Source organism: Atta colombica, unplaced genomic scaffold, assembly GCF_001594045.1.
Source record: "Atta colombica isolate Treedump-2 unplaced genomic scaffold, Acol1.0 scaffold12, whole genome shotgun sequence".
NCBI lineage: Eukaryota > Metazoa > Arthropoda > Insecta > Hymenoptera > Formicidae > Atta > Atta colombica.
Genome location: NW_017259206.1, coordinates 7,291,215 through 7,313,270, shown reverse-complemented (window position 1 = coordinate 7,313,270; position 22,056 = coordinate 7,291,215). Strand labels below are relative to the sequence as shown.

Here is a 22,056-nt window from a genome sequence, read left to right as displayed (position 1 = left end):
ATATATATATACACACACACACACACACACACACACATACACTAATATTGTATAATGAAATTTAATTAAAGTATCGTATCATAATTGATAATTAAAAGAATGAGAGGGTACATCCTGCACAAATTATTTTACATAAGCGACATAATCAGTCACTTCACGAGATTAACTAATAACGTCGCCGTGGTGTACGATATCATTATCGGGACCGTCCATCCGCGATTTAGAAAGTGAGAAAGGCTTGGGAAGCTGAAGTAGCCGGCCTGATGAAAGCATACAGCTGCAGCGTAGCTCATGGGCTGCAAAGTCACATTTGCGGTGCGCGAATTTACAATGATTTCCGGTCACGAGCTACGTTTGCATTATCGATATCCGCAGTAATAACGTTAGACATATCAATGGCCAATTGGCCGCACCATCATCCTATTTCGCATCGTGGCAAAACTTGCGAAACTGCAATCGCAGCAGCGCGACACGCGACACCCGGCGGGAGCATCTTCGTGCCGCGTCGCGCCGGTCCAAGATATGCGATAGCGGTTCTTAAATGAGTCAAGAGTCGCATGCTTATAATTATACTTAGAAAGCGACACTAATTGTCGGAAGCAATTTTTTTATCCTTGACTCTATTAATGACTCACTTATCCTTTGAATATGCAAGAAATGGGATGTTTAAAGAAACTACGTAATTATATATATATATATATATATATATGAAATTTTTGGAGCGTGATTTACTTTTAGAACGATCAAATGCAACTTTGCAGCCACACACCATGCGTGTCTGTCGAGTATGGAAAAGTTTTAAAACACGTTTAAGTCAGAAAAAGTTAGAGTGACCGTTTTACGAGACGACGGAAATAATTGCGTTAAGCAATGCAATCACGAAATATACGACGGAATAAACGAAACTTGGGCAATTATCAAATTACCGCGCGACAAGCAATAAAAAGTTGCATTGGTAATTTCGTGTCTTATTGTTGCGGAGATTATTTCCAAATGCTATGCGGAAAAAGGACTTGCATTAGGCAATCTCTTTCGATGCTTTGATCTCGCGACTGTCATAACACGCCACAACGAGTCATTATTCTTAAAGATTACCCATCAATCAGTCAGATGCGTTACGCCATTGTTAAGAATTCCATCGCCAAAATGCAGCAATAACTTTATGTCTCAAAACAATTCTACAGTGACTTTATAGCTCTTTCTGTCTATGCAATATATCATGAATATAGATGGAAATTGAATTACGACGTCTGCCAATTTAACTCAACTTTAACTTTCGCTGTGAAGTCACATCGTCTTGGAACGAGGTGGAGAAATTATTATCGTCTATACGAAAAGTATGCAGTACACTTTATTTTAACGCCGTTTATGTTATAGCCTTTTAAAATTTCCCCATGAGTTTATTTGCGTAATACCAATACTTCTAGATTATCGCACAAAATTGATCACTTTCGCGATAACAGAGTAGCGCGTTACGTTCTCGCAGTGGTGATCGGTTGATACGAACATGTGCATATGCAGAGAGCCCCGACATCACTTTCTACTCTCGTGATCAACACGAGTCGCTTTACGTAACTGACAATGAACCTTCCACCGACAACCGTGTAATCAAACTCCATGGGGAACTTGAGACAAACGAAATTTTATTGCGCTCCCGATGCAGACGGTGACAGACGTTCAAAGAGAAAAACGGGGGAAAAAAGTTATGAAGCAACCGTAACCGAGACGTAGCTATCGTTCCGGAAAGATCTCGAAAATACCTTTCCCGACAAAGAAAAAATGCCATGCATATTATCCGTACAAATATTTCCGCAAATTTGTCGTCATGCCTAGCTGTTTTGTAATCTTACAAATCTTTTCTTTTTCACGTCCTTTGTAAGGGACACGTGATAAATGTCATACGAAAAATGGTACGCTTATTTCGCTTGTTCCGCCCCGATGACTGACAATTATTTTTCATCGTTTCGTCTGGCTTTCCTTTTCAGTGTCAGACGCGAGTGGCCGCTACTCCTCGCAATTTCACTTTGGCAACGGTTTCTGGCTGGGCTCGATCACCCTTTGCAGGGAGCTCAATATCACCGACAGAAAAATTATAATGAACATCGAGGAGCAAGCACCTTTTTCCTTGAGATTTCACGTGGCAAGATTTTATCTAAATCTCCCGAAAGAGGTCGACTTTTCAGTGAGTAATAATCAGCTTTCGCTATTACCACATTATAATTATTAAATTTTTGTAACTACAAAGATTAAATATTTAAATAATAAATAATGAATCTTTTTTTATTCCCATTTTTATGTATGTATATAATTGGTTTAAATAAATTTGAGAAATTTCTTTCTATATATATATATATATATTTTTAAATGTATCATAATAAATACATTTTTGATATTTGATATAATTAACTATTCATAATAAAAAAAAAGTTATATTAATAGTAGATTAGATTTCTAATTAGAAATAATCTTAGCAATTCAATAATATCATTATAATAAAACATACTTGTGTATTAAAATAATAGTATTGAATTAACAAGTTTCTTTCCAATCAGATTAATATATCATGCTGTTAATATATCATTTTTTTGTACCATGCACAAAAGGTGCATTAAGTAATTTACAAATAATCATATTAATTCTTAATTATTTCCATCACAAGTATAATTATATACTTGTGATCTTATCATTGCCACATCATTATTCATAACGGAATGCAACGAAGCGGATTATTACAATACGCGACGCGCGTTTTGTGTATTTCCTATTCGACGATAATTTCATCATTCCGTACTTATATACTGCGATAGTATAATACATAAACTACATTTTACGAGAATTAATTAAGCACCGGTACCCCGAGTAAGCTGACGAAATCGTTATGAGACATTGTACATCTATATATTTCTAGAATTGTACATCAACTATTAGTTGCTACGTATTGTTACATAATGATTATTTACTATATGGACTATAAATAATCCACGTTTAATCCGCGTTAGCAGACAAAGATATTAAAATAGTAAGGATAAAAGTCGTTGTTTTCTTATTACACGTATATCTCTTTTTCTTCTTTTATATGTATTTAATATTAAATATTTTGATTATGTAAATAACAAATATAAATAATTTAAATAATATCTTACAAAATTTGGTTTTGAAAATTTGGTGGTCTGTGACGAAATGTTTACTGAATCTTTCTAAGAATTTTATTTTAAATAAAATCAAATTATCGTTAAATATAAATAAATTATAAAAAATATAATTAATATTCGTTTTTTTTTCAATAAAATTAGCAGAAATAAGTCTGAAATATTTTTATTATCCTTCTTTAATTTATTTCCTATAGTTATATCTATACAATACAATATATCTCGTAATTATCTAATAGTAATACTCTAATAAAAAAATTTTATGTTGTAAATAAACGATGCACATTCTGAGCTTTATTTTAGCTCTATATATAAAACACAATAAATCAGCAAAAAGATCTTATGTATTTTGGGATTATGCACTGTAACATTATAATCTCTTCTAATCTATTCACTTTAAGTCAATAAATCTGCGAAGTACATTATCTTTATTTGTGATAATACTTTCATGCTTTCGACTTGAATTTTTAATTATTCATATCTTTTATATATAATAATATAATTTTCACAGATCCATTGTATCATATTAAAATAAAAGATAATTTAAAACTCACCGATACGAAGCGTAGTAGCGGAGTTGTTGTAACTACGTTGATCTATAACATATAAATATAATAATCAAATCATATAATATCAATCAAAAAAAAAATAATTAATTTTAAAAAGTAAAATCGATAAAAATAAAGGACTCTTAACTTAAAGGGCATATAAGAGAAAGTTTTATATACAAAATTTTAGAAAGTAATTATTTCACGTATTGAATTTATATATTAATTCACTTTTTTCAAGTAAAAATTTGGTAAAATAATTATATAATTCTTGAAAAACAAATAATTTATAAAGAATAAATTAATAATATACCTCATGGTTGCTCCGCTGGCGCTCGATGCCTCCCAAGCCTCCTCCTCCTCTCAGATTTGTTTGTTGCACTCACACACTATCACTCACGAAACCGATTAATTACTATAGCACTATACCAATTATTAAAATACGATAATCGCACGACGCTTTAAAAGATATTCTCGTATCTGAAACAAAATAAAATATTATTTAAATGACATATTTCACGACTTTCCAATTTTTTAAAAATATATATTCTATTAGCATATTCGATTTAGATGCTTATGTGTTGTAAGTTTCATTCTGTCTTCATCGTTTATTATATGCGAAAGGAATAAAGCTTTACAGCGCGTGAACATCTAAACCGAACGCAGCCTCGATTTATATTCGTACTTTAAATAAAACTATCATGTGAAATACTTATCTGCTACGAAAAAAGCTATTACGTCTAGTAATATTCGTGCCAATCATTTCCATTACAAAAATTCTAAGAGTTTATTACTTGCGCAGATTTATGAGCGTTATTTGTCATTAATAAATGTGTAAGAAATGAGGTTTTACATCAGCAATTAGCAATTACAATTTAACATTTAAAAACGCGACGAGATACGTAACGACTCTCACTGTTCTTCTGCCAATTCGTATGTCGAAATATGAATAATAACGCGGCGAACTTATGCAAACAATAGCGAGCAATATACATAATACAAAAAAAAAAAAACGAATCAAGGTTACGCGCCAACCGACATGTTAACGTTCTGACTTTAATACTTTGTAAAAATTTTATATCCGGTAGTAATTTTAATTCACATTTTTGGTGTCTTTATATAATTGATAATTAATATATTTCTCGTTAAAATTATAAGAGTTTATTACCTAGACTTATTATAAGAGTTATAACCTGCTGATTTGTTCGGTCTGTTCTATTTGATTCAAAATGTAATTTATTTTCTTACTAATAAGTTATTTTATTAAAAAAATTGTTTTCTGTGATACTTGATAACTTTGTTTGTTAATGGAAAATCTTTTTTTGTAAAAATTTTTTTATTTTTTAGAGCTTTTTAATCCTAGCTATACACACTTTTTTCTTTGATGTATATATTCGGGATTCCATATTTGTTATCTTATAATTTCCGTAAAAATGAACATATTTCAATTAATTTTTGTTTTTAATTCAAGAATTCAATAATTGAAGAATTGATTAAGGAATAAGTCCATAATGTGTAAAAATCAATAGAATTAAGCTTCGAGATAAATAGGTTCAAAGAAAAAGAAAAGTTCAGAAACACGAAAAAAAATCTCAATTTAGCAAATTGTACTGGAGGGTTTCTGGGACTCCAGTATATAGCTAGAGTTAATCACATTAACCTAAATGATATGATCGATCGTATAGTAAATTTGAACAGATCAACAGATCCAGATTAATCGCGCAGATAAGGATTACTTGTTATGTTTGAATGTCTTTCGATTTAACAATTAATTAGAAATTCGAGAACTTTTCTATCTTGTAATTAATCGTTAGTACACATAATTTAGTCGTTCGTGTCCTGCGTATTTCTTTTCTTTGAAATTCTAGAAACACCTGACTAAATAATGGTCTCTATCCTTCCCTTTTTCAATACATAACTGCACGAATACTCTTTAAAGATTTTAAAATATGTGTGAGAATCATTTAATAATTATTTTATACTTATTAAAGTTATTAAAATTATTCTGAAACACAAATCGACTCATCGTATGCAGGAAAGGATGAAAAATCATTACATGTATTAAAAGTTACAAATAATTTACAATTTCCAAATTCTCATTGACTCGATTTTTTAAATGAAGAAGTGAAAAACTATTTCGACATACGCGTGGCTCTTGACTCGCTTGTGAGTTTTCAATCTCACGAACCTATGAATCAATCGCGCCAGTCGATAATCTCTAATTGTAATATTTCCGTGTGCAATATTTCACGTTTCGGGAGATAACGATACGCAGAACGGCACGCGCCACTACCGTCTCGCTCGCGTTGCGACGCACGAATGATAGCGCGGTGACCTTGCGTGAGGCCAACGCTCGCGCCACGCACTACGCCGTTCGTCCCATTCAAATCAAACACATACCGAGCGTTACCTTTACATCGTTCATTTTTTCCCAAAATGTTTATTTCATTCTGTAAAATATTTTTACCTTATTCGATACATTTGAAAGCAATCTCTATGTGTTCTTATCATACGTACTTTGTCTTGTAGATTCATTAGCGTGTTGAAGTTTAGATTCATGTTAAAGATTTTTATAAGATAAAAATTTTATTCGTAATTTTGTACGTTGTGTGTTTTTTGATATACAATATATGTATTTTAATACATACTTTATACATGTATGCAATCGGATTCTTCAAATATTTTATGCGACATGGCATATAAAATTATAAATTTGATTTTATTTTAAATGTTGATTATTTTAAATGTTGAAATTGTAAATCGTATAAGTGAACTTAATTAATACACACGATTGGATCATTCATACTTGTGCATTTCTTTTCTCTAAAATATTAGAAGCATTTTACTGAACGATATAGTCTGTATTTTTTTATTTTTTTACTACACAACTTTAAATATGTGTATGTTCTAAAAATGTTATATTACGTATAAAAAAATCTGTAAGAATTAAATACTTAATAATTTTTAATTTTACTTGTAAAAGTGATGAAAATTAACTCGGGACACAACCAATGATATGTAATAAAGAATCGGAATATGTGAACCGAAACATTTATGCAAATTTATTGATTATTGCTAAATTTTTACCGAAAAAATAAGATTGTTACTTTAAAATCATAAATTTTTAAAAAATCTTTTATAAATCAAGAAGATAAAAATGTAGTGATTTGTTTTCTTTTTTAAATATTTCATTATAAATATTCGTTAATAATTAAAATTATTTTTAAATTAAAAGCGTAAAAATACAAATAATCAAATTGAATAATCCAACAGACTTATTCATCGTTAAAATATTGTTTATTAATTATTATTAATAATTAATTTGAAATCCAAGGAATAATATGTTACGTACAGATAAAAAATACAAAATCATTTGTATACGAAAAAAACGATTTTGCCGAAATATTAAAAAATTTAGCTAGTTACAGAAAATAATTTTGTCGAATCACAAATAATTATAAAAATATGATGAGCAATGCAGTAAAAAATTTTTTGATACTTTAGGAACCAGCATATATCCTACATAATTATTTTGATAGTTCAACAAATTTATATTTCTAAATTTGTATTCAGTTAAATTTTTAGATGCTTGAGCAATATCATTCTTTTTGTGTGCATAATGAAAACCAATATATATATATATATATATGTGTATATAATAAAAACTGAACGAAATTTTAATATTGGAAAATCTTGAACTTATCGAAAGTGATGAAAAAATATCGAGCACATCGGTGCATTTTTGTTAAGTCAGAGTAACAGCTGGGCAGTTCACTTCCTATAGGAAAAAGTAAGTTTCGGCATTTGCACTAATAAGATTATTCGCTGATTTTAATCTTAAAGTTCGTCGATAGCTATTTCAAACAATGGAAATCCGCTATTACTCGCCTTTAATCTTGTTATCCTTGTAAAGTTTGACGATATCATTACTTAATTAAAGAGAATAGAATTTCCTGCCTAAGCGATTTCGCAATTTGCAGACTATGATCCGCAACAATTTGCCGATTGTAAGTTATTAATTAAAAGAAAAAAGCATCCGTCGTATTTCGATCCAGGAGCAGTTTTTAAATTCAATGAATTCATTACTGAGCTAGAATCCTTTCTCTCTTAACGGTGACAGTAAGAGAAAAAAAAAAGAAAAAAAATAGAACTGCATGTAGTGCATTATTACATGAGCATGTAGTGAATTATTACATAGAAAAAGTTTGAACTATGTTTTTTTTCATTGTCACGCGTTCTCATTTCCATTACTACGCGTCGACGCGACTAAATGAAAATTATAATCTGGAACATTGAACGAGCTCGACTATCACTATATTTTTGCGAGAATACATGAATTTTTTGTGATGTGAAAAACTACCAGTCCTTTTAAATATTCTTACGAAAAATCTAAATCCTGTCATTCTTCATTCCTTTGTGTAAAAATGTGCAATGAAACACGCAATGCAATCATAGAAAACGTATATGAAAGAGAGAGAGAGAGAGAGAGAGAGAGAGAGAGAGAGAGAGAGAGAGGGGTTTCTCAAAAAGCGTATTTCTATTAGATTTTTTATAAATGGTCAGCGTACCTTTTAGTAAATCGACCAACATCTTTTTTTTTAAGAGGTTAGCATTTTTTGCCATAGTGCCTATATAAAGACATCAAAATGGAAGAGAGGTCTTCTATCCTGCAAGATTCATTTACTAATGAAATAATTTTCGTCAAAGGATAGAAAATACTCTTCTCTAACGAAATCATTTCATTTTCTTTCCAGACACGTCAGGTGTTTTTGGGTCTCTGCTTGCCAGGTACATGCGATCGCACATCCCTGACCTCGATGCTAAGGGCCAGTGCTGATAGAGTCGAACGCGAGGGTAATTCGACCTATCGATCGAGCGGCCCGAAAATTCACGTTGTTACGGTGAAGCCCGTGCCATCCAGCAATTACTGCGCCTGGCAAGATCCCAAATTTTACGTCCTTTCGTGAGTAATCCTAAAAATCCTCTTACAACCGAACCATAAATTGCTCGAAAAGCCGTAGTTCAGCGCGACCAGTCAGTTCATGATACGACTTTTCGCATTGCATAATAATTCAATATCGTTAAAAAATACATCTATCTACCGGAAAGAAGCAATCGTGACGTAATTGTTAGTTAATTTCGTAAATTGATTGTTCCGATTGTTGTACATGTATATATAAATATAATCATTTATACACGATATTATTTAAATACGATGTTTTTATTATACAATCTTTCACGGCGTTCTAGGTAAGATTGGCTCCGATAATAGAAAAATATTATTCATGCGATTTAAAGTGCGAAAAGCGCTTGAGCTATCTAACGGCACAAGTTGGAAAATTTCATTCTAGGACACAGTGCTCCGATGGAACTTATGAAACTTGCCGCACTTTTGGTAAACGCAGGTATCTCTTCCCCTTCGTATTCCTGAATATCAAAGTTGATATTTCTTCGATATCGAAGAAAAACCGAAGTCTGTGCTCAGGAAAAATCTATTTCCTACAGAGATCGAAATATTTGTTTTCAATTCGAATGTAATTTCGCTTTATATTTGATAATCGTTACTTGAAAGAACAATTTCAATATTAAACTGTATGTACGGCGTATAAAAAAGATTGAAAGTAAACGAATTTTGTGTAATTAAAAAGAAACTAACTTTTTCAATTAAAAGCTGTGATATATCTTGGATACATAATATTTACAACGATATTTAAGAATGAAGTGTGTTTTAAAAGCATTATTTTGTTCGATGCATATACAAAGTTGTTTTATCGGCTATTACAAAATATACGCCCAGCTTTACGGCATGAAATTTGTAAAATTGTAGGAATATATTTGTAAAATTTGTAGGAATATATTTCAATGGCCACGATCGATGTTGCTCTGTATTAACCTGCAATTTTCCAAACAAAAAGTGCATAATTAAATTTATGCTTACATTCATTTTAATAATAAATAAATACGGAGAAACTCGCATTTATATAAGAGAGCATTATTTCCTAACTTTAAAATTCGCGATATGATCAGACAGAAATTTTGCAATCATACATTACACAACACACTACAGAAGATCATTTCATTTTGAGTAACGAATTCATGCACGGCATGAGACAAGAAAAATGTACTGTAATTATACACATATCCCTATGGCGAGCTTAAAAAGATTAATTACAAGCTCTCTCATAATTCTCGGAACTAAAGCGCGCCGGAATCATGAGGTGACAATATATATACTTATATACTTCCTTTAAAAACGTTTCTTTTATCCTAAACCCTATATAGCATTCATTCATTCTCAAAAATCTGGATTTACGTAATACATCGCAATAGAAAAGAATTCTCTTCATACATTTTTCATGTGGTTTACATATTTTTTTCATATATTAAGAAATTAATCCTGCTGTTACGATATTTTATATCAGCGATATAAATGAAGTTAAGAAATTCTTTCAATCGAACAGATTGTGAATTTCATAGGATTAAAATAAACAGCTGTAAACGAGTTATATACTTCTAAATGTACAAGTGAAAATTAATTCAAGTTAGAGAAAGCTTAAAGCAACTGAAACTGCGTTGAACCGAAAAACCGAGGATTATTATCCGCGTATACTGGCAGTTTGGGCATTCGGAAAGTTCGATCCACGACAGTAGTTATGTCGTACGATATCACTAACGTGCGAGTGAAAGCAAGAGTTCTGCAGGATTGGTTAATTTCGACCACGGATTGCAGTTCAAACTTTGGTTATATACACTCGAAGTTCGGGGCCTCGTTAATCGGAACGTTACCGAGAAAGGCACGGATCTCTCGTCATTCATGCAAAAATACTCTTTCATTTTCTCGCTTTCTGATCGAAAATTGTACTTTTCCGCGCGTGGAAAAGTACTACTGTTTTTTAATCGACTCGATCGAACGAGATCGCTGCACCAGATTATTTATTATGCGGTCGAGATAGTTGCATGTGAAATACGATTTATGCGCATCTGACGTGACCAGTTACATGAGCGCATAAGCGATACACCCGCGAAAAGAAAGTGCGGGAAGTATTTATGTTGCATACGTGAATGCTTAATTGCCACAAGTATAAGCGATAACCCCGCAAATATATGTAATATGTTTGCTCGACCTCACGCTACACATTATGCCGTGGCAATGAATCAATTCTATGAGACAGTTCTCGGATGATAGGTAGCATTGCCATGTATTTCAAGTCATGTATTTAGGTCAACGATTACGTATTTACAAGATGAAAAGCTTAGTTCATACGAATTACTGGTATACACGTTTCGCACAGAGCTTAGAGTAAAATAAATAAACAGAATCTTGGAAACTTAATCAAGAATCTATTATTTATGAAAGCGAATACTTTCAATTTAACTTAGTTTATCTGTTAGGTAACTTCGATACATCTTTGCTGAACATCCTTAGTACATGTATTTCCCAATTGGGAACAAAATCCGAGAGAGCAAAGTTTACATCATCATATTGTATGTATCGCACGAACATGCGCTAAAAGAACGCAGGACAGAGAGAACTTGAAGGGGCTTCATTCCTTTCTTTCCTTTTACGCCAAGTTTTCTAATTTGCGCCTGCTCGAAGAAAAATTGGCGAGCAACTATTTGAAATCAGTGCCAAACGTTGTTTAGCATACTTTCGCGCTTACGTTTCACTCGCGTCGCTCATCTATCGAAAGGAGAGAATTACAACGTACATACGAACGTCAATCGTTGCGTAATGACACTCGTGCGATCTAGTAGTGTTCAACAAACAAGACAAATGCAAACAGCTGGGGTATCATGGATATCAAATTGAGCAAGTGTTCATTGCATAGACTTGACGATGCAACTGCTAACGTGTCACCATATATTAGTCTTTTCTCCCGTCTCTGTATCCCTTGCGGAATTCATTATCGTAATACATACTGACTGTTGCCATAAATGTTATGTAAATTGCATAACTCCCGGTCAGCTGAAAACTCACTGCGCCTAATAAGAACAAGACATTCGTGTCTTATGTATCGTGATCTTATGTATCGCGTAATAAAATGCACGCGATCTCGGACATGCGATCTCCATGTTTTATGTCTCCATGTTCAAATTGCATTTTGAAGAAATGCATATTTCATTGATTCAACGTGATTATCTTAACCGCATCCTTTTCATATTATGCATGTAAATGAAACGTTGTCAGTCGAAGCGATTATTGATCACATTCACATATAATGTTATTAATATTCATAATATTCATAAGTATCTGTTTTTATCCATCATTTTACCGACATGAAATTACAAGTGTAATAAAACACCAGAAATTATTATTATATACGATTAATCTTAAAAATTAAGGAGTAAGAAGATAATACTCAAGTATACAAATATAAATTGATGCCAGATTACGCTAAGTTTCTCTTATGAAATCATATGGTATATGTGATGGTAAATTACTTCTGAAACATATGTTATATTTATAATCGTTAGACTATCGACCGATACAGAATTATTATGCGATATTACAATATTACGGACATGTAGTATTATTATTCATTGCGTAAGGAAAGTGTAGTGGTACTGTTTAAATAACCATTAGCATTACGCAGCTAATTGTGAGTCACCGATTAAATGCATGATACAGGAAAGCAGAAATTTTTCTTAACGATTAAAACCTTAATCATCTACCTATTGGGACACGCTTATTACATAATTCGTAATAGATTATAAAGCATCCGATTGAACGCCGATTGCCGAATGCGTATGTTGCCGAGAGCAGTGACAAAAAAAAATGGCGTGAGATGCAAGTAATTCCGGGTAGTCAATTTTCTGCGTCGGTCCACGTTGCAATATTACATCAATCGGTGTTGCAACAACGGTATTTACTTCTTACTGGCGCAAGAATGTCGGCCGCAGAATTCGAAGAAATTAAAAAATGTTGCATATGTTGCACGAAATTCATTATTCAAGAATTCAGATGGACGATCCTTTTATAAAAATAAATTCAGACAATATAATTCAACGTTATATTTACATGTTTTTGTGAAACAAATTAGGATAAAACTAGGTTATGTCTCATTTAATTTATGTAAGTACGATAGTGAGATTCAACGAAAGTAACTTGGTGGAGTTTTCAACATCACCGATTATTAACATACAAGATATTATGATTAAGAAGATTACATCGCTGATGAAAGTTTCAACATACATGGGGCATCGTTTGAGCCCCGATTTGCTCTAGTTGTAGCTATTTACCATTACAACATTATTGCAGAACAACCGTGTTTGTGTCCTTGCGCATAATGTATAATAACGATGAAATTAACGAGACTGACGACGCAAGATTGTCCGCATGTTGTCGAGAAATTGCACGGTTCAATTTCCAAGGAGAGTTACAATCTAATGGCCCAATTTAGCGACTCATACGGTCTGTCCTAAAAAGTTAATCCGCGTGAAAAGACTAGTTTTCGCAAAATTTGATCACGAAAAGTAACACGCGCGGTTTTCAAATAATGTTTTTTTTTTATTCATTTCGAAATGAATTACGAGCAGTCTGAATCGTATAAATAAAAGTGCACTGAATTTCTCGGATTTGCAAATAAATCGAACTGCGCTGATTCATTACGGAAATATTAGTCGCACGTTTAAAAACGACGAATGTCGGCTCGCATTTATTATTGAACGGTGAAATATCTACGAGGGATTTTTACCGACGAGAAACGAAATGAAAAATGCCGTGTAGTTTCCTAAGTGCGGCTTGAGACAACGCGGATAAATCAAACGTGATAAACAAGACTCCCCTCAGCGACGCGACATGCGCTTTAAGTTATTACGGCTTTAAATTATCACTAAATCGATGGTTGCTTCACCTCTCTCTAATCCGTAATGTCGGAGTGTAAGTCATAAAATTTCATTAAATAATTACAGCATTAATATAACGTTAACCAAGAATGAAATATTTTATAAAATAATATAATACATTAAACGATAATTTCAATTTCCCTTCATTTAATTAAAATAGATAAAGCTTTTATAATAAAAATTCATTCTGGCAAACACGAGTTTAATATAAAAGTAAAAATATAAAAAACTTTAGTGCGATCTTCCAATGATAAAATATTGAAGCGAAATATAATGAAAATATAAGTGATTAAATACACAATTTGCGATACACAATATAGAAAAATCACAATAATATATTGCGACCCGAATCACAAGATTGCTGGAAATCCAGTTTACTGAGAAGGAAACGTATGGGTCATAAATAATCCTTTTGATTGCAGTACACTCACAACTCTCAGCATGTAATTCTTCAAAAATCGCTCCAAATAACGCTGTATATCGTATATTGCATTCACGAACTATACGAGTTACACGAGTTATACTGTTATGTGCGGTCTCTAACATTTTAATAAACGTTCCCAATGAATGCTTCGAATAAACGATAAATGCTTTTTTATACAATATTCGTTGTTCGTTACACAAGTCCAAGATAACATTTACAGTTTGTTGCATAGGGCAAACAAGACGATGAAAAAAATATATTTTTTACTACAATTTTAAACATTATCTAAACATTCACTAGATTATTATCTGACGGAACTAGAAAGAAATCGCTCAGTTAAACAGCTGACCGTCAAGAAAGCGACGTAATGTTCGGCGTGCAATTATGCATCGGCCGACCGTGCATCATGCGCACTTGCACGCATGTTGTGGACCTATTACGCAAGATTATAGAAAGCCTCCGATATACGTGAAAGTGTTCGCGCTATCGTCTGCATTCCAACAGAATGCGGGCCTCGGCAGATGCAAATCATGTCTTGAAATGAGTTCGGGATCAATTTTTGCATTTGAAAACGTCGGATGAAGGACATTTATCCTGTCAGTCTTTCGTAAAATTTTTATCATTTTATGAGATAGTACATCGATCACGGTATCATTAAGGCTCAGTTTCACAACTCACGGTTAACTCTTAATCGAGATTCAAGTTATTCCTCATCTCTTTCCAATTCTAGAATTGGAAAGAGATAATATTAAGTTGAACCTCGATTAAGAGTTAATCGTGAGTTGTGAAACTGAGCCTAAGAGATATTATTATTGAGTTTTCGTTTTTGTGTCCTTAATTTATTGAAATACATGCGATCTGATTAAAATACATGTGCACGTGAATGTACGCTTAGCGAGTATTGTAATCTCGATAAGCGCATAACTTTCAATATATTGTCATCGTGTACGCAATTGCGACAGTAAACGTTCTCACCGCGAAGTGACAAACAAGGAAACAGAACGAGAGAGCGAGGAAACGAGAGTAAATCAAATGAGAATTTAATTGACGGTGAACGCCAAACCGGATGTATAATAGCGAATTAAATAAGCTGAACTAACTCACAGAACTGATATATGTATGCAACATACCATCAAGATCTAAAATAAAATATAAAAGATATAATTATTAACAAGTTAGAAAAGAAAGTTGCGCGTTCTATTCATTTATTTTTAACAACTTCGTATACAGACAAAAGTTTCGAGACTGTCGAGGATCTGCAATGTTTTATTGCGCATTCAACATTTTATTCAAGAAAATGAGAAAAAGGTTTCTTTAGCAGATAAAAATTATAAACGGCGATGGTAAGCAAAGAATTAAATCAGAACAGCGAAAATGCGAAGTATACAAGAAAGATGAAAGAAAAAGGAAAAGAAAAAGAAAAGAAGTGGTATGCAAAAAAAAAAGAGAGATCAATAAAACTTCGTTTGTGAAACTTTTATTTATTCACGTTCAGATCGCCTCTACTTATTCTTTTTCTTTGTCGAAATTCGCACATAGTAGTATGTTAAAATAGGTCGGATCTAAAAAAAAAGAGAGAAGAAAGAAAAAAGAAAGCCTATTGCTATTCTATTTCCCGCGGAGAGCCGCATTTAAGCTGCACACAAATGTACTGCGGGAAAGAGAAAAAAATTCACAAAAGTCCTCCTCCCGTACTCGGAATGTTCCGACAAGAATAATAATTTAAAGCCGAGAAGAAGATATAAAGCGGAAGTTCCTTCGGCCGTTAGCTCCGAAAATAAGCGCGGTCCGAAACTGCGAAATTCATTGTCTGAATGGCTTTATTCCGCCAAGTCCCGTTCGCGATTTCGTGGTAGGTAATCGATGATTCAAAAATATACAAATCGGAAATATAATCAAATAATTTTTTTGATTTTACACAGTTAAATATAAATACGTATATATAAATACGTATAATATAAAAACGTATATAAATAAAAACGTATATAAATAAATACGCATAATATAAAAATGTATTATATGTATTAAATATAAATATGAATATATAAAACTACTTCAAAAAAGATAGAAGAATATGGACTGTTTGTTGTTTATACTTTCAAAAAGTATTCATTTATTCCATTTTTCATCACTTCGTGCGTTAATAAATTGATTGAAATTTTATAAAAATAAATAATTTTTGTAATATACATCAATCAGTTAAATGAAAATCGATTCATAAATGTCTATAAATTTGTAAAATATAAGGGTGTTATTAAATTCTCGTATAATTAGTCTGCAGGATGTCTATCAATTATAAATTCCAATTGTGTGCTAATCTTCCATGCGAAAATTCGATATCATGTTCAACATAGTTCCATAATGAAGCACGAGTGTCTATTTTTCATCGCGAAACTGTTAGATTCATCGATCAATCAAATCAATGAAAACTTCGCACGGATTTATATATGCAATTCATAACTGCAATTGCGAATTACATTGCGTTAAAGAAACTTTTTATAACGATATTAAAAGATATATATTTTAATATTATTGCAAGAAAGCAATTAAATATGTGTATATTTAATTCGTTTCTTTTGTAAAGAATAAATAAAAAATACATATATTCAGAAGTAATATTCTGAGAGTAAGAATATTATAAAATATTAGATGTGGGAAAAAGTTCGTGGCGTTTTTTAAATGCCATCTAATGGGAAAAACGCCACGAACTTTTTCCCATACCTAATATTATCTATATTCCCTCTCCCCCTTCTCTTTTCTTCTCTCTTGTGCTCCAATTCATCTTATTTAATAATGAATAGATGGTGAGAACACATATGTGCCTCTCATTGTAATTAAGACAGAGGATTATTAATTCCTGAAAAGGTTAAAATTGAAAAACGACCGCGAAAAATTGCACTGAGTAGTTTTCCGAATTTAATTTCGCGGAACATTAAGCTCTTCGATTCCAGCGACTGTACAGCCAATACGCCGTCCAACCGGAAATTGAAAAAGTTAATGTGTTATTAGGTGTACAATTTTGCTTCCGCCGTTTTTTGTCCGAAATTCGAGGCTTTATTGTAAAAAACTGGTTATACATTTATGATTCAAAATATTGTCCATCGCTGGCCACTACTTTCTCCTATTTTTCGGGTAGCGTACGAATCCCGCGTCGAAAAAACTGGTCATCTTTTGAGGCTATCCACGAATCGATCCAATTTTTTACTTCTTCATAAGACCGGAAGTGCTGGTCAGCCAGGCCATGTGCCATTGATCGAAACAAGTGATAGTCAGAGGGAGCACGTCTGGAAAATACGGCAGGGGGGGGAGGGCTTCCCCTCAACGTTTCCAAGTATGTCTTGACCACTTTCGCAACATGGGGTCGAGCATTGTCATGCTGCAAAATCACTTTATCGTGTCTCTCGTTTTATTGCGGCCGTTTGTCTTTCAATGCTCGGCTCAAATGCATCAATTGCGTTCGATACCGATCGCCTGTGATTGTTTCAATCGGTTTTAACAGTTCATAATACACTACGCCGAGCTGGTCCCACCAAATACAGAGCATGACCTTGGAGTCGTGAATATTCGGTTTGGCCGTCGACGTGGAAGCATGACTGGGAACTCCCCATGATTTTCTGTGCTTGGGATTATCGTAATGAACTCATTTTTCGTCCCCAGTCACAATGCGATGCAGAAATCCCTTCCGTCTTTGCTTTTCAAGCAGCTGTTCACAAGCAAACAAACGCCGTTCAACATCTCTCGGCTTCAATTCGTACGGCATCCAATTTCCTTGCTTCTGAATCATTCCCATAGCTTTGAGGCGTTTTGAAATGGCTTGTTGGTTACACCCAATGATCGTGCCAATTCTTCTTGATTTTGACGCGAGTCTTGCTCAAGTAATGCCTCCAATTCTGCATCTTCGAGAACCTTCTCTCTTCCACCTATGCCGGTCTTCGACGTCAAAATCAAACACCGTTCTTGAAGCGTTGAAACCACTCACGACACGTTCTTTCACCGCGGCCTCATCATAAGTATTTGAGAGCATTCGATGAGCCTCAGCCGCAGATTTCTTCATATTGAAGCAAAAAATTAAAACCTTCCGTAAATGACGAGAATTTGGCTCGTAAACTGACATTTTCAATCGAGAATAACTTTATGATGCAGACACAAATCGACTAATGTTTCTATGGGGTTAATAGTTCTATGGGGTTCTATGGGGTTGACAGATACCCAAGTTTATTGTATGACGTCTATGATCTATTTATTTCGACCATCACTTACCGCTAAAGCCATATATAGAAAAACGGCGAAAGCAAAGTTGTACATCTAATATATGCAGCGTATTCTCATGATATTTTTAATTATTAAATTATGGATTTTGTACTTGTCTTTTCGTTCTCGAGTTCATTTTCTAACATCGATGTATTAGTTAAGCGACATGCGAATTGATTTGCAAAATTTTCGGCCGTGTAAGCACTAAACCATATCTCTTTATAAATGTATTCCTCTACGATACAATGCATGTGCGTTGAATGCTCCGTCATTGTTAGCGACGAACAAAAGCAATACATATACAACACCTTGCATCTTTATTTTATGAGTCTGGTGTAAAACCGTGACGCCTCTAAAGACAGCGAGTTTCTATCGTCGATGGTCCATTTAATCTTTTAATCTACCGCGATACATATACAACAATACTTATTAACTTTGTCTGCATGTTTAGCTATGTGATAATTCTGTTGCATATTGAGAGAGTTTTCGAGCAAAACTTTTCAAAAAAGAAAATAAGATGTTTTTTTTTGTTTTCTATACGATTTCGCATTTACCTTTTACGCGATGCAGTAAAAAATAAAGGAAATGAAAACATATTATTATAGTTCTTAACATGTCTTGTTATCGATATTATAGATTTATTCACGACAAATTATACTATTATTTCAGAGCTATTGGCGGCACGATATTGTTGCTGATGATCTGTGCGATCGTGTACGAATACAGATCATTTCCTCTTACGAAAAATATCGAGTTTTCGAGCGTATCGAATAACAATGACAAAACCAATGATTTTATAGACAAAAATCTGAATCAAGACCGCAGAATCTCGATAGGACAGGAAAACGATCAAGAATTAATTGAAAAAGGAACAAAGCGTTCGCAAAAAGAGAATTCCATTCAACGGAAGAATTGCAACAAAGGTTAATGACATGTATCTATAGCTTTGTCGGCACATTCTTGCCTTAAATATTCTTAAAAAAATTCTTCAACACAGTCTTTGTCGTCACTTTTTCAGGATTCTGGCTGAAATTCTTACTCGCGTTCAGTCCTATCGTCAACGGAAGTAGGATCATTAGCACCGAGCCTGCGGCCAAAGATAGTCTAACTTGTCTCCACGGTCTTCGCGTGTTCTCCTTAGGATGGGTCATCATGGTGCACACATACATTCAGGTCTTCTCTATCGCTGGTAATTCTGTGAGAGTTGCAAAAACCACTTTCTGAAATGAACGAACTGGCAAGGAAGCTTATAGACGCGTAAAACGAGAAATATAGAAGTTATAATAACGTAGAAAATTTTGAGATCTCGTTAACAACGTTTTAAATTAATTTGAGATTACTCTACTTTCTACAAGTAGCGCTTGATGCAACCAACAGGTATTATGATGTAATGGGATGTATCGAGTTAGTTGTAGTTAGGACGTATCAGTTTCCTGATCAATGATAATCGAATCTAACTCTCTTCCTCGCTGTGTATATACTTTCACTGACAATTTCGCGATTAAATGTTTCCTCATTACGCTTTGCAGAAAACAAGACATTACGAACGGTCACAGAAAGGAATTTCATGTTCCAGACTGTCAGTAACGCGACATTTTCCGTGGATACTTTCTTCTTTATTAGGTAATGAACAATGAACGTTTACCGCGATGAAGCAGAAATTAATTTATGACAATATTGTTGACAGTGGTTTGCTGGTGACTATACTTTTCTACCGATCCTTGGGCAATCTGAATATTGAAAAGGGCAACTTTTTGAAGACAAGCTTCACCAAATTCATTATCATGATTTTATATCGATTCGTCAGGTATACTTTAAATAGTACATATAATTCCCCGTTGAAAATATTTTTCTTTCGTAGCAAGGCAATTAAATTCTCAGATAAACTATTGATAATAAAGTTCTTATTTTGACCTATCTTATGTATCATACAGATTGACTCCAGCTTACCTCTTTGTACTGGGAATGAATGAGATCGCTATGAAACAAGCTCAGGCGAAGACTGTCTTTTCGCCAATTGTTATTGATCATCTGACCTGCGAAAAGTTCTGGTGGCGAAACGCGCTATATTTGAATTCTCTATATCCGCGTACAGAAATGGTAAGATGATTTATGTTCTGCTTATCCTAATGCGCTTTCTTTTTTCTCATTATTTCGTGAAGTAAAGCTTTTAACGAAATATGAAACTTCTTACATGCATTTTATAATATCGTTCGCTCCGAATACATATTACACACACACACACACACACACACACACACACACACACACACACACACACACACGCATATATATATAAAATATATATATGTATATTTAAAACATAAAAAAAACACTAATCTAACAAAAAAGCATTAGATCGTTATCGAAAAATACATAATGGATTAAAAAAATAAGATTCACCAATTATTTTAATGTTGCTTTCAAAACGTATCCTAAGTACTTGATGATACAATAAATATGGAGTAACGAAGAATATTACATAATACGTGATTAGGTAAAAAACGAGTTAACAACATACTTTCGATGAATGATAGGTAGAAAAGCCGTAAGGATTGGTTTTTGCGTCAAAGCGATACTTAATGCATCGCCTTTCCCGCGCGTGAATTTTCCTTCGTGTCCTAGTTCTCTTAACTTTCGCAATCCCGTCGCGATGCAATCTGCTTGGCAATTGATTCGCACATATTACATTAATAACTTTCTAGTGCATGCTGTGGAGCTGGTATATGGCAAACGACACGCAGTTCTACGTCCTTGGGATACTTCTTCTTTTGCTCTCGGTGAAATATTTCAAGACCTCGGTCACTATCGTTTCGCTGTTGATCGTCTCTTCGTGGTTCACTACGTTCTCGATAGCCTACAGCAACGATTACATAGCCAGGTAATGTCTTGAACTTCGGATCAATATTACACGTATCATTTGTCTGCAGCACACCTTTCGTTTTCTCTAGATCTACTACTGACACGATTAATGATACACTTGTACCAAGTTATAACTGTTAATATTAATAATATCTATAATACTTATTAATTTACAAGACATCATTAATATTAACACACATGATTAATTGACAAGATAATTTTTTTAAGAAATTTTCCTCTAAAAAATAAGATAAAAATTATTAATTAAAAGCTTACGGTTAAAAATTGTTTTTGAAATTATAAAAGTTAACTTATCATTTAAGAATGAAATTCGTTGAAATTATTTATAAAGATCGTCAGGGTATAACCATCGTTCGTGGAAAATTTTAATTATATTAACGAGAAAGAAACAATTTCAAAGAAACAAAAGCCTTTCACAACATTCAATGAAACACAACAATTGGAATACAGCCACTTACAATGTCTGTATGACTTGCTCTCCCATCAAATAAAGTACATCGATCTTTTTATATTCGGAACTGGGTGAATACGCAGGAACAATGCAATAAGCCAGGTATCTGTCGAAGCATCGCTTGTAATTAAAAGCGGGCTTTCATTTCAGACAGCTTCATGGCGCACGTGTCTATTATAACGCGATATCGATATTGTACTTAGCATTATTCGTCCCTTGATATGGCAATTTCAACACGCGATATTGCGTATACGCTTAATTTTATTACCTTTACCACACTCTTCACACAGGATTCAAGAGCCGTTTGCTCTATTTGACGAACTCTACGATAAACCCTGGCTGAGAGCGGGTCCGTATTTCATCGGCACGATCAGTGGTTATATCCTCTTCAAAACTAAGTGCCAGCTAAAGCTACCTATGGTGAGCATTTCGAAACACTGTTCCCAGCTATCAGATTAATCATTCAGTCAATCTGTCAGTGATATTCGCGTACGCCTCGCCGCG

General features: G+C 33.4%; 1 protein-coding gene across 1 annotated transcript in view; it reads left to right on the top strand.

Moving 5' to 3' along the window:
• Positions 1 to 22,056, top strand: part of LOC108694332 (nose resistant to fluoxetine protein 6) — a 25,351-nt gene that overhangs the window by 1,909 nt on the left and 1,386 nt on the right. The window contains exons 2-10 of the mRNA XM_018203754.1: positions 1,986 to 2,182; positions 8,452 to 8,660; positions 18,888 to 19,141; positions 19,237 to 19,407; positions 19,748 to 19,841; positions 19,906 to 20,025; positions 20,153 to 20,318; positions 20,924 to 21,099; positions 21,843 to 21,972. Of these exons, the coding sequence (XP_018059243.1) occupies positions 1,986 to 2,182; positions 8,452 to 8,660; positions 18,888 to 19,141; positions 19,237 to 19,407; positions 19,748 to 19,841; positions 19,906 to 20,025; positions 20,153 to 20,318; positions 20,924 to 21,099; positions 21,843 to 21,972 (1,517 nt within the window). The remainder of the gene's footprint in view (positions 1 to 1,985; positions 2,183 to 8,451; positions 8,661 to 18,887; positions 19,142 to 19,236; positions 19,408 to 19,747; positions 19,842 to 19,905; positions 20,026 to 20,152; positions 20,319 to 20,923; positions 21,100 to 21,842; positions 21,973 to 22,056) is intronic.